General features: G+C 33.6%; 2 protein-coding genes across 2 annotated transcripts; one reads left to right on the forward strand and one right to left on the reverse strand.

Moving 5' to 3' along the window:
• Positions 1–1895: 1895 nt before the first annotated feature.
• LOC106429150 lies at positions 1896–5236 on the reverse strand. The gene is made up of 2 exons (XM_048744449.1): positions 4668–5236; positions 1896–4145 (listed from the first exon to the last, which is right to left on the reverse strand). Exon 2 carries the CDS (start codon positions 4128–4130, stop codon positions 2412–2414), a length of 1719 nt encoding a protein of 572 aa, XP_048600406.1. The 5' UTR covers positions 4131–4145; positions 4668–5236; the 3' UTR covers positions 1896–2411.
• Positions 5237–10717: 5481 nt separating this feature from the next.
• Positions 10718–12109, forward strand: LOC125579998. The gene has a single exon (XM_048743927.1). The coding sequence runs from the start codon at positions 10718–10720 to the stop codon at positions 12107–12109; it is 1392 nt and encodes a 463-aa protein (XP_048599884.1).
• The last annotated feature ends 572 nt before the right edge of the window (positions 12110–12681 follow it).

Raw genomic sequence — 12681 nt, forward strand, 5'->3', positions numbered from 1 at the left:
GGACGCGAGCGACCTTGGTGTGTCGCTCCACCAAGTCGCTCCGGACTTCGGGAGCGACCTCAGTGGGTCGCTCTGAGAGGTCTCTCCGGGCTTCGTTTTGTGTCGTCTCGCCATGGAAAAGCGAGCGACCTCGGAGCGTCGCTCTGGCAAGTCGCTCTGAGAAGGGGTGTCTCATGATAGAAACGCGAGCGACCTCTCCATGTCGCTCTGGCTGGATCGCTACGGGATATGTGTCACAGCGACTTCACGGCGTCGCTCCGGTGATGTCGCTCTGGTGCGCTGCTCGTCCGTTGATCGCTTTAAACACTTCTTTTGAGCTCCAAATGCACCCAAATGCCTCCAAGAACTCCATGTGGTACTCCAATACCTGATAAAGACTCATGTATGCAAAATGCAACCTAAACATGGCTAAATCCTAGTCTATATGATCAAAATGCACATGGGTGAATGGATAAAACAATGTAAATATGCAAGATATCAATGATGGAGATGAGCAATCTACACTTCAAATTATGGCAGACACTGCAGAGATATTTGAGAAGGCTGCTGCGGAAAAAGCTGCTGAGACAAGACAAATGAGGTTGTAGATGTGATGATGCTTTGGAGAAGGAATGTGAGGTTGGAGTTGATGTTGCTTTAGAGGAGGCAGCTTCGGTTGGAGTTGATGATGCTTTAGAGGAGGCATCTTCAGTTGGAGTTGATGAGATGCCAAAGAGGGTGTCCAAGCGTTCTCATTTGTTGAGGTCTCCTTTTACGCCAAACTGATTTGGGGAAGTGCTAAACTATGTTGTTGTTTTTGGAACCTGTATGTGTTTGTTTTAAAACCTAAATCCAAACTTGTATGTGTGTGTTTTAAAACCTAAAACTTGTATGTGTGTGTGTTTTAAAACCTAAATCCAAACTTGTATGTGTGTAATTGATTTGGTGGTTGAATAGGTTGGATTTACAGGTGGGAAACTAGAACAAGTAAAACTGCATCAACTATGCCCAAAAATATAAAATTAGTACAACTAGAAAAACTAGTACAACTAGTGTTGAATTAAAACATGTAGGACTTATCTGGGAATCCACTTATCTGAAACACATTATGCACACAAAGTTGTATTAGTTATTTAGTTATACTGGTTTCTACAAAGTTGTACTAGTTTATTAGTTATACTGTCCTGCACAAAGTTGTACTAGTTATTAAGTTATACTAGTTTGTACAGAGTTGTACTTTGGCAGTGAAACCTGAAAATATTAGTTGTACCAAAGAAAAAATACCATTATCTAAGTTGTACCATTTACTTATGTTTACATTTGTTTGCCTGGATACAATGAAAGCATCACTATTGTTAAAATACTTGTCACATATGTTTTACAAAAAATATGTGGACAAACAAGTAAACAAACCTTAAAAGTATAAGATAGATCAAGCAAACTTTTGTGATGGAGTTAGAAATCCAAAAAAAAAAAAAATCCAATACAAAACACAAAGAAACCTATCCAAACACTTAAAAATTAGACTATTTGATTGTTTTATTAATAGGAAAAGCCCAAAAGAATATTTAAATTTCAGAACATGCATAGTTGTACTAGTTATACCAGTAGAACCTATTTTAGTAAACTAGACATAGTTGTACTAGTTATACCAGTAGAACCTATTTTAGTTTTACTAGTTGTACCAGTATGACAACACATAAATATGAGTGTTATGTTTATGAAGTTTTACCTGATTGAAACAACACAACACAAGTTAACAACTAAGACTCATTCATCATTTCCTTCGTTGTCACCTCTCTCGTCCCCATTTCCCTTGATGCCACTGCTGTCACTGCTGTCACTACCACCGCTATTGCTATCACTGCCACTGCAATCACTGCCACTGCAATCACTGCCACTTTCTACGTTTTCACCAATCAATGGTGGAAACTTCTTCTTTCTCTTCCTCCGATATTCTCCGGCAGACGGGAATCTAGTAACTTGTAGTCTTCCTTTTTTTTCTCCACATACGGAGGGAAGACAACCTGAGATCGGATTTCCTCAGGAATTTCAGAACTTTCTCATGTTGAATGATGAGGCACTGGATATATTGTCCTGTAATATGCCAAAGTCCACTGCTCCATCCAGTAATACCTAGAACAATAATGTTCAGCCATTTCTCCACGCGCCATGATGGCAGCAAGTGCATGCACACAAGGATACCGATCAATATCAAAATACCTACAATAGCATGTTCTGTTGCTCAAATCAACCAAATAACCATGACCATCCTCGCCAAGCACATTGTAGTGACCTTCAAATGTATTTAGCTCGGTCACCTTCAGCTTTTTAGCCGTAGGATATATGTGATGCAATATCCCATGCACATGTGGGATTTGTATCTGCCTCTCTGGTACGCATAGAGATAATAGACGGTATTTGTTGAACCATTATGTTATGTTTTCCACGATCACATCAAGCATTGGCAACAACGCATATTTCCTTGGTTCCTTCAAAACACCATTGATAGATTCAACAGTGTTGGTTGTGTCTATGTTGTACCTTTCTCCCGGAAATTTACATCTTGCCCATTTTGTCTCATGAACACTGTCATCTAGATACTCGGCCGCTTGAGGATACATTTTCCTGAAATCGTTGTAGCATTTTCTGAACTCCACCTCACTGTAAATACCAGCAATATCTCTAAATTTTTTGGCAACCCCTTTCTTGTTAACATTGCTGCAAGCTCCGCTGACATTATTAGACAAGTGATAATTGCAATATCCATGGATCGCCAATGGGTATACCTCGTGTACTTTCTTGATGATGTTTTGGTTTCTATCAGTACAAAATACAAGCTGAGGATCATCTGGTATCAAAGTTTTTAATATAGTTAAAAACCACTCCCAGCTTGCATTTTTCTCACCATCTACTACCGCAAAAGCAAGGGGATAATGATGATGATCTGGATCCTGAGCAGTGGCAATGAGAAGCACTCCTTTGTACACACCCTTCAGGTGAGTTCCATCCATTATTATCACTTGCCTCATCGCCTTGAACCCTTCGATGCAAGCTCCGAGCGCAAAGAACATATACTTAAACTGGTTCTTCTCATCCACTTCTAATCGTGTAATGGTATCAGGATTCATATTTTGTAGCATGTGCAAGTAAGATGGCAGCCTAGCAAAACTCTCCTCCGGGTTGCCACGCAAATCACTCAAAGCTTTATTTTTCCCTCTCAAAGCCGTAGAATATGAAACCTTAACACCCAGTCTGTTCTGCACCAAATCTATGAGAGTCTTTGGAGCCGGAGTCTTGTATTTGTCGGGATAATCAGAGTGCACCACTGATGCGACCAAGCTTGGCGTGCCTCTTTTCTTCTTCTTCATGACACTTGCATCTCCACGAGAGCACGTATGCATCTTTCTATACGTTCTGATAGAGAAAAAATCAGAGTTCTTCAGCTTTGCAGCTCGTAAATACCATCTGCATCCAGCCCCACGACATTTCAGTATGTAAACCCGAGGATTCGACTTCTTTATATCAACCTGAAAACAATTGGAATGCACACCTTTGTCCACTAAATCCCTCACTTCTTCTCTAGTCGCAAATTCTTGATGAAAACTAATATCAATGCCATCATCCCACTCTGAATTGACAACAGGAGGTTCAACTGCTGTAACAGCCGGCAACTCCTCCCTATCATCCATTTCATTACCCTCTTCACTGATTTTCTCATGCTCAAACTCATCCTCCTGAATATGAGGAACAATTTCCAACTCTCCAACTCCAACCATGCCATCATTAGCTCTGGCATCACTCAGATTTTCCTCATTCATAGAAAACATCTCGTTGCACTGATTTTCTGCGACGATTTCCTTAAGCTCCACACGCAAGACACTACGTCGGTTTTTCTTATCTACCTTCATTAAATATCCTAAAACATCTTCATCATCCAAGATATAACAAAGCCTCTTATTATTCAATACCAGCGGAAAGTAACTCAACTCAAGCTTCGTCTCAACTACATCGATCTTCATTTTCTTGGCTATTCTATCAACCAACTGAGAATATGTAATCTCCTCATATCTTCCTTTCATCACTAGTGTAGAAATATGTTGCTCTTCACCATGTTCAAAATGTATCACCACAGACCCATTACTATCCATAGTTCCTGAAAATGACTAAAAACCAACATTATCATTTATTAGTTAGTTCACTTATACTAATATTATCAATTAGACTAGTTTACATATAACAGTAGTTATCAGTTATACTAGTAAGACCAGTTATACTATGTCAACTTTGCACATGACTACTATAAGTTATACGAGTGGTACCAATACTATCTATTCAATGTGTTACTCCAAGTTTTACCAGGTTTACTAGTGGTATGTTTCAGATGAACAATATTAGTAATACTGGTTCTGCCAGTTTTACTACTTTCCATTTTACTAGAGTTGTACCTAGTTGTACCTATTGTACCATAGACAAAAACTATTTATTCTACAATATCATATTACTTTATATAACTTATATAATCTGACTCATATGGTTAACACACATGACTAAAAAAACAAAAACAAGAGAGAGAGAGAGAGAGAGAGAGAGAGAGAGAGAGAGAGAGAGAGAGAGAGAGAGAGAGAGAGAGAGAGAGAGAGAGAGAGAGAGAGAGAGAGAGAGAGAGAGAGAAGGAGAGAGTTTACACTTATCAACCGATTTCAGAACTAAGGACGACGTACATGACCTGTTTCACGGTGTCCTAACCTGTCGAAAATCCCCAAGAAACAGAGGTGAAGGTTTGTGGATGAAAAGTTGAAGAAGAAAGCTTTTGTTGGTGAGGAGAATGAATTTCTGTGGTAGTTGAGTATGGTTGTAGGAGAAATGAAGAAGAAGAAAAAGGATTAATGCATCTGTGGGACCCAGGCGAGAGAGAAGAGTTTGGATGTGAGATCCGAAGGCCAAGATTAAAACAAAGACAGAAGATCCGACGGCTTAAGGGAGAGTTTCATTAATGGCATTCTTGTTAATATTGATCCCTTTTATTCTAATGATCCGACGGCTCACGTTATATCCCATATAATTCTATTCCAAGGGTTCATATTGATTTCATTAATGGGGCAAATTGTCATTAATCATTCTCTTGTCCTATGGGAGATTACTTTAGGTGGTGCCAGATTTTTTTTCATCCTTTTGTCCCATCTATATTATTAAAACTGAAGTACCTTTTGGTATTGTTTGGAAACATGAATAAAAATTAAAACAAGAACTGTTTGGAAACATAAATAGCAGATTAACTACTTTTTTTTTAATTTACATATTTAGCCATTACATTTACAATAATTAAATACTTCCTTTTTGTATTTTTTTTATTTACAGATTCTGCCACTGTATTTAAAATCAATTTATAATTGATTAATTATAATAGTTGTTGTTTCTTTATGGTGAAAATAAAAACACAAACTGAAATATATAGTATATAACTATATATTATATCAAATACTTTTTAAACCCTATTTAATTTAGTCAATATAAAAATTTCGAGAGTTCAATTTTCAAGAAAAAAAATATATCATAAAATTAATAATAATTCTTAGAAAACTAATGCAAAAAATTAAAATTTTAGTATGTAGTTTCATTTTAAAATAAATTAACAAATAAACAACAGATTAATATATGAATAGTACAATTACATCAAATTGTATCAAATTATAAAATTTTTAATATAATATTATGCACAAATAATAAGAATTATTATCAAACATCTATATCATAAAATAATATATTTTACCCTATATGTGAATTACAAAACATAAAAAACATACATGAGATATTTTTATAAAACCAGCGGTTTATGAATTTACGTTGAACATAAGTTAAATCAACCACCCGCGCGGGGTTGCGGATCAAGTTCTGGTAATAGATTAAAGTCCACATGTGAGATTTTTTTGAGACCATTAGGTCTATTTCAGAATTTTGTCCAAATGTTTACGAACTTGTGGTGTTAAGAATTTTTTTTCATTTGGTTAATTGAGCGACCCACCGAAATCTGTTTTTTTTTTCTTTCTTTTTTTTTGAACAACACAGAAATCTGTTTCAAAACTCAGATAAGGAGGATTTAAACTTACACTTCTCGCAATAATAAAACACCATTAAACCAACAGACAAAGAGCATCTTCAAATGCAGCTTTACGGTTTCGAAGAAGGAACAAATCTAAAAACTGAACACACTTAATTAATATGTGTGTTTTTAACAGAAATAGTTACTAAAAAGCGTTTTAGATCAATGGAAAAATTAGAAGATAAATCTAAAGTTTATGGTCTCTGTATTTGTTAGAGACTTGTATGTCTTGTTGTTAGATGGAGATTGATCGGTGTCGAGTAACTTCATTAAAACCAACTTTTTTTATAAAGTTCACTTTAAAAAATTGAAATGAATTGAGATGAAAAAAAGGGAGAATTGAGATGGTGAACATTGTTAGTTTTATTTTTTTGTGTGCTCATTAACATTATTGTTCGTACAGTCTCTACTCTCTAAGTTCCCAACGAGTGAGTTATTGATTTATAGTTGAATTAAAACAAAAGTTACAATTTGATGTAATTCGTAGTAAAAACTATATGATAGAAACTGTAGATTTATGTAATAAATTTACTGTAAAAATATGAGTTATTTTATTTTCCAAATCATTGACTAGCAACATTTTTGACGTATAAATTGTAATATGTATTATTAAATCCTAAAAAATAATCAATAAATCAAAATATTATAGTATTTTTGATTGGCTGTATTTTTAAAAGTGATATTTAACATAGTGTATCTTAAGCAATTTCTCCAAAAATAACTTAACTTCTAATATATTGAATTTTGTTTGATATTGAATTATCAGTTGAGTTATCAACTTTTTTATAAAAAGTAACTCAAAATTATAACTCAAGGATAATACATTATAACTCAAATATTAACTCAAAAAATTTAAACTAATTAATGACTAATAATATTTTGAGTTATATTCCTAACTCAAACTTACTCAACTCTAGCTTATATTATCACCGATCGAAGCTAAAGTTTGCTCTTTTAAAAAACAGCAACGACCAATAAACTATCTACATTCAATGGTGTTACTTCTAAATATTTAGGTATTCGTAGTGTTCTTTAAAAAAAAGTTACAAACAAAAAAACTGTTAAAAGTCTTAAAAGCCAAAATTTCAGGCGACAACGAAAAGCGATAAAAACAAGTTGATAAAAAAGAAGAAGTTTAAAAGCTAGTTTCAGGTGAAATCAAAAAGCTGAAACTTGTCAGTACCAGTTGGTGCCTTTTATTCTGCTTTATAAAGTAATAAAAAAGGACAAAAAGACTCCCAGTTTTCGAGTGTTCCTCGATGGACTGTATATGAAGTTAGGCGCATCTCTAAGAGGGATCATAATTTTAAGGGAATCAATCACCTTTAAAATAAATGGTTAAATGGATACTGATTTAACAGTGACTTTAAAACTTTTAAAAAGAATTCTTATTTTATTTTTCAATATTTTTAATAATTAACTAGAATTATTAATTTTTCAAAAACTAATAATGCATGCCGCTTAATATATTAAAATAAAATATTTTTAAAAATGTATTACGTGATTAAATGTGACCACAAATTCTAAATATTATATAATATATATTAAGAAAGCAGTTATTAGATATATATATAATTATAAAAATAAAAATAAAAATGAAATAATAAATAGTGTTCTGAAGGTGTATTATTTACTTCTTTAAGATTTGAAGGATTATCTGAAGCAATATACAATACCTCGTCTGTCCACATAATCTTTTTTAAAGTCCATCTCGAACCTACACACGTTCCCTAAAATAGACGAAGTCATTTCTAAGGTCCAAATAAAGTCTCAAGTCTCATTATCGATCTTTTTTTTTTGCAGAAATCTCAAGTTATTATTCTGTTTCTTAAAAAGTAGTAACGTTTTAAATTTTTTTTTTCAAAATTAGTATCGTTTTATGTTTTTAGTGCAGAATTTTAAATAAATATTCATTTTAACCTCATTATATTAATATATTAATTAGAGAAAAAAAATATTTGGGGTCCGATTGGGGTTTGGCTATTGAGACTTTATATTAAATTTAAAGTCTTTAAAGTCAAATAATTATCAATCAAACCTCAGAACTTCCTTTAATATTTCAAATCACAATAACTGAATTTACTCTGTAAAGCCAAAGCCATCAAAGTTGCAAACAATCGGACCCTTCGTGTCTGAGTAAAAGATAAAATGATTTTTTAAATAATTTTTTAATATGCATGAAAAGGCATTTTTATGATACAAAGAGAGTGTGATACAAGAGAATATTTTATAAGTATTCAAGAAAACAGAAAGCTAAAAATGGTACTTATCCGATCTAACATGGGGTTGAAATAACACAAGTTGTTATCCCCTATATATTAATTTTGGAACATTACATCATGTTTTCGTAGCCAAGTGTCATCACGAGAATGATTCTTAAAATTATTAGAAAATAAGTTCGTTCATATAAACATATACTATGTTTTTTATTAAACTAACTATCAAATTAATTAATAGTGTACAAAAGAATATTTTTTTGTTCCTTAAATAAAAGCTACGGAATTACATAATATGGTTAACATATATATGAAAATTAATGATTATGAATAATACATATTTGATAAAAAAATTTCTAACCTCTCTCTTTTTGTTTAATTTTATACTATTAAAAGAAATTAAACAATCACATTAAGCATATAATAAAAACAATTAGATTTTTTCTAATATGTTATATTTTGGATTTGCAAAAACAACTATATATTACTAAAAATGGTAAAAGTCCCACATTAAAAATTTTGTGATCAATGGTTTAATTTGTTTTTGTTCAATCAAGATACAAATGATCATATATCATAGGGATGAGCGTTCAAATACACGTTCGGGTTTGTATAGGATATTTCAGTATAAAGATATATAACTCGTTCGGGTATTTCTACACTTCGAGTCGGGTTCGAGTATTTTATGTTCGGGTTCGGATATTTTGGGTCGGTTCGGATATTTAAATTTTGAAGAAAAAATACATAAATTATTCATTGTTTAAGTTTTTGTATTTAAAATATATTTTAACTTAACTGTTTTTTTTTAAATTTTTAAAAGATTAAACTATTAATAGGTTTGGAGATAAAACTTTAAAAATAGAAAGACACTAATTTAGTTTTTGTTTTGAAAATTTAGATGCAACTTTTGTTAATGCAAGAAACAAGAATTTGATATGTATTTTAAGTGAGTAGCAAATGATTTTGTCCATGATTATATATATATTATCTAATTTTGAGCAATAAGAATCATTAATATAAATATTTTGAATAAAATGAGAGAAATAAACTAGAAATACAGAGTTAAACATACTTATGCTTGGTTATCTTCGAATATCCATTCGGGTTTGGATATTATCCGTTCGGATTAAGATATTACCCGAACTGGTGAAATAAGTAATATGTTTTGTTGTTCTAATTATATGATTTTTAGACCGAGCAGGTGAATATATACTAGACAAACATTTATATTGCGAGTCTGCACTTATATTCTATAACAGTTTGATATATTAGATTTGCACACTAACCTGTTAATATAGTTTGCCAGTGATTTTTTTCAAAATTTTTATTCTTAGATATGTATATGGAGTGAAACTAATTTTTACAGATGTCCATTTTTTTTAAATTAATACTTATATTATTCACTGAATTCATAAAAGAAGTTAAATAAAAAAGAAACTTAACTCATATCAATGATACAAAGACGAGAACGAAAGCACAATTCTATAGAGGTAAAAAGTGTAATCACTTATGGAGAGTCAATAGTAAACAAATCGAGAGCAGAAAACCTAATCCCCTTTCGTCATCGTACAATCAATGTTTCATATTTGGTTTTGATGATTTGTGTCAGCCGCAAAACTTAATTTCCTTTTATGCATATGAAGTTTTAAAATAATTAAAATGAGATGTAATAAGTTAACTCTTCAACAAAGATGATATATTTAAGAGACCAACATTTGTATTCATCATTTTATAATCGATAAAAATTGTAGTGTTGCAAAATGTTAAAATCATTTCATAAACAAACATTATTATAAGAACTCATCCCGCGCATGTGCGCGGGTTATCATTTAGTAATTATTGTTTTGTTAAATTTAATAGTATCCAAATATAAAAGCTACTATAGTATTTTTTTTTTGACGTCAAAAGGTCATTTAATTACTCAAGTTTTAGGTGGTCTAGGTAAACATACCGGAATAGAACAACCAATAAAAAATAACTCTCTATGGAAGGATCTACACTACAAGAAAACGTAACGACTACGATTTACGACTACAAATGTGTAGTCGTAAATTACCTACCACTTTACGACTAAGTTACGACTACCTGAATGTTCGTCGTAACTTAGACGTAATTTTGCAACTAATAGTTTTCTTCGCAAATTGGTCGTAAACTAACTTCTCGTTTACGACTACACTTTCATGTAGTCGTAAATATACGACTAAGAAACATCAACGCTGCACCATCTGATTAACGACCAATTTACGAGGAATGCAGTTGCACATTGGTGGTTACGTTATTATCAAACGTAAATTCGTTGTAAACCCAAAATCGAAATTTCCCTATAAATATGATCTTCTCCGTCATTCTTAAGATGCACAAAAAAAAACGAGAAAGAGTAAAAAAAATGTCTATAAATATCTATGAGCTTCGGAGTTGGATGTATGCGCATAAAGATTCAAGCGGAAGAGTAACAGAAGAATTTCTCAACGGAGCAGAGATGTTCATGTACCACGCCGGACAGACGTTTCTCACACTAGAAACGGGTAAACTGTTTTGTCCCTGTCGTAAATGCAACAATGCCAAGTTTGCTGCAAGTGAAACGGTTTGGAAACATATAATAAATAGAGGATTTACTCCACATTACTATATCTGGTTTAACCACGGAGAAGCTGGTAATATGAATGAAGCTAGTAGTAGTAATCAGGTTGAAAATGTTCGTAACAGAGAGGAACCACATTTACCTTCTGAAAGTTTTAACCTTCATGAGGATCATATGGTAGATCATGATAGGATGCATGATATGGTTACAGATGCATTTCGTGAAACAAGATCAATAATAGAGGAGGTAGAAAATGTAAAGGGGCCTAATTTGGATGCAAAAAGATTTTATGAGATGCTAGCAGCAGCTTATGAGCCAATTTATGAAGGTTGTAGAGAAGGTCTTTCTAAATTATCATTGGCAGCTAGGATTATGAATATCAAAATTGATCATAACTTACCTGAAGTTTGTATGGATGCATGGGCTGAGTTGTTTAAAGAGTATTTGCCTGAAGATAATCAGTGTGCTGAATCTTATTATGAGATTCAGAAACTGGTTCATAGCCTTGGTTTACCTTCGGAGATGATTGATGTGTGTGTACACAACTGTATGATATACTGGGGAGAAAATGCAGAATTGTTAGAGTGTAAATTTTGCAAGAAGCCACGATATAAACCGCAAGGACGTGGGCGGAATAGGGTACCGTACCAGCGGATGTGGTACTTACCTATCAAGGATAGACTGAAGAGATTATATCAATCTGAAAAGACGGCAGCAGCGATGAGATGGCGTGCAAAACATACTCAGAAGGAAGGCGAGATCAATCATCCCTCTGATGCAAAAGCGTGGAAATACTTGAATTCGGTGTACCCTGATTTTGCAAGCAACCCCCGCAACGTTTATCTTGGGCTCTGCACAGATGGCTTTAATCCATTTGGAATGTCTGGAAGACAATATTCGCTTTGGCCAGTTTTCTTAACGCCATACAACCTTCCACCAGAGATGTGTATGAGAAAGGAATTGCTTTTCATGAGTATATTGATATCTGGGCCAAAGCATCCGAAGAGGTCTCTTGATGTTTTTCTACAGCCTTTGATGGAAGAATTGAAGGAATTATGGTCAACAGGCGTGCAGACATATGATTGTTCAACGAAAACAAACTTTACAATGCGAGCAGTTCTTTTGTGGACCATTAGTGACTTCCAGCATACGGGATGTTGTCAGGTTGGACGACGCATGGAAGGCTATCTTGTCCTTATTGTATGGGAAGCACAGACACATTTCAGCTGAAAAATGGTAGGAAGACGCCCTGTTTTGATTATCATCGGAGATTTCTTCCCATTAATCATCCGTACCGAAGGAACAAGAAATTGTTTCGGTCAAAAAGGGTTGTACGAGACACCGCTCCGCCATATTTATCTGGAGAGGAGATCGAGAAGGATATTGATTACTATGGTGCACAAGACAAAGTCAAGAAAAGGGGTAATTGGCATACTACTGCAAATATGTCTGCTGGTTACGGGACACAGCATAATTGGCACAAGAAGAGTATATTTTGGGAACTTCCATATTGGAAAAATCTACTTCTACGCCACAATCTTGATGTGATGCATATAGAGAAGAACTTCTTTGACAACATCATCAATACATTGTTGAACGTCCCCGAGAAGACAAAAGATAACAAGAACTCAAGGTTGGATTTGCCTGCATTATGTTCTAGGATTGAGCTGCATATTAGAAACGATGGGAAAATTCTGGTTCCCATTTTCAGATTGTCAGCAGAAGCAAAAGCAGCGTTGTTCAAGTGGGTGGCATCAGATGTGAAGTTTTCTGATGGATATGTTTCAAATCTATCAAGATGT

Source organism: Brassica napus, chromosome C1 (genome assembly GCF_020379485.1).
Source record: "Brassica napus cultivar Da-Ae chromosome C1, Da-Ae, whole genome shotgun sequence".
Classification (NCBI taxonomy): domain Eukaryota; kingdom Viridiplantae; phylum Streptophyta; class Magnoliopsida; order Brassicales; family Brassicaceae; genus Brassica; species Brassica napus.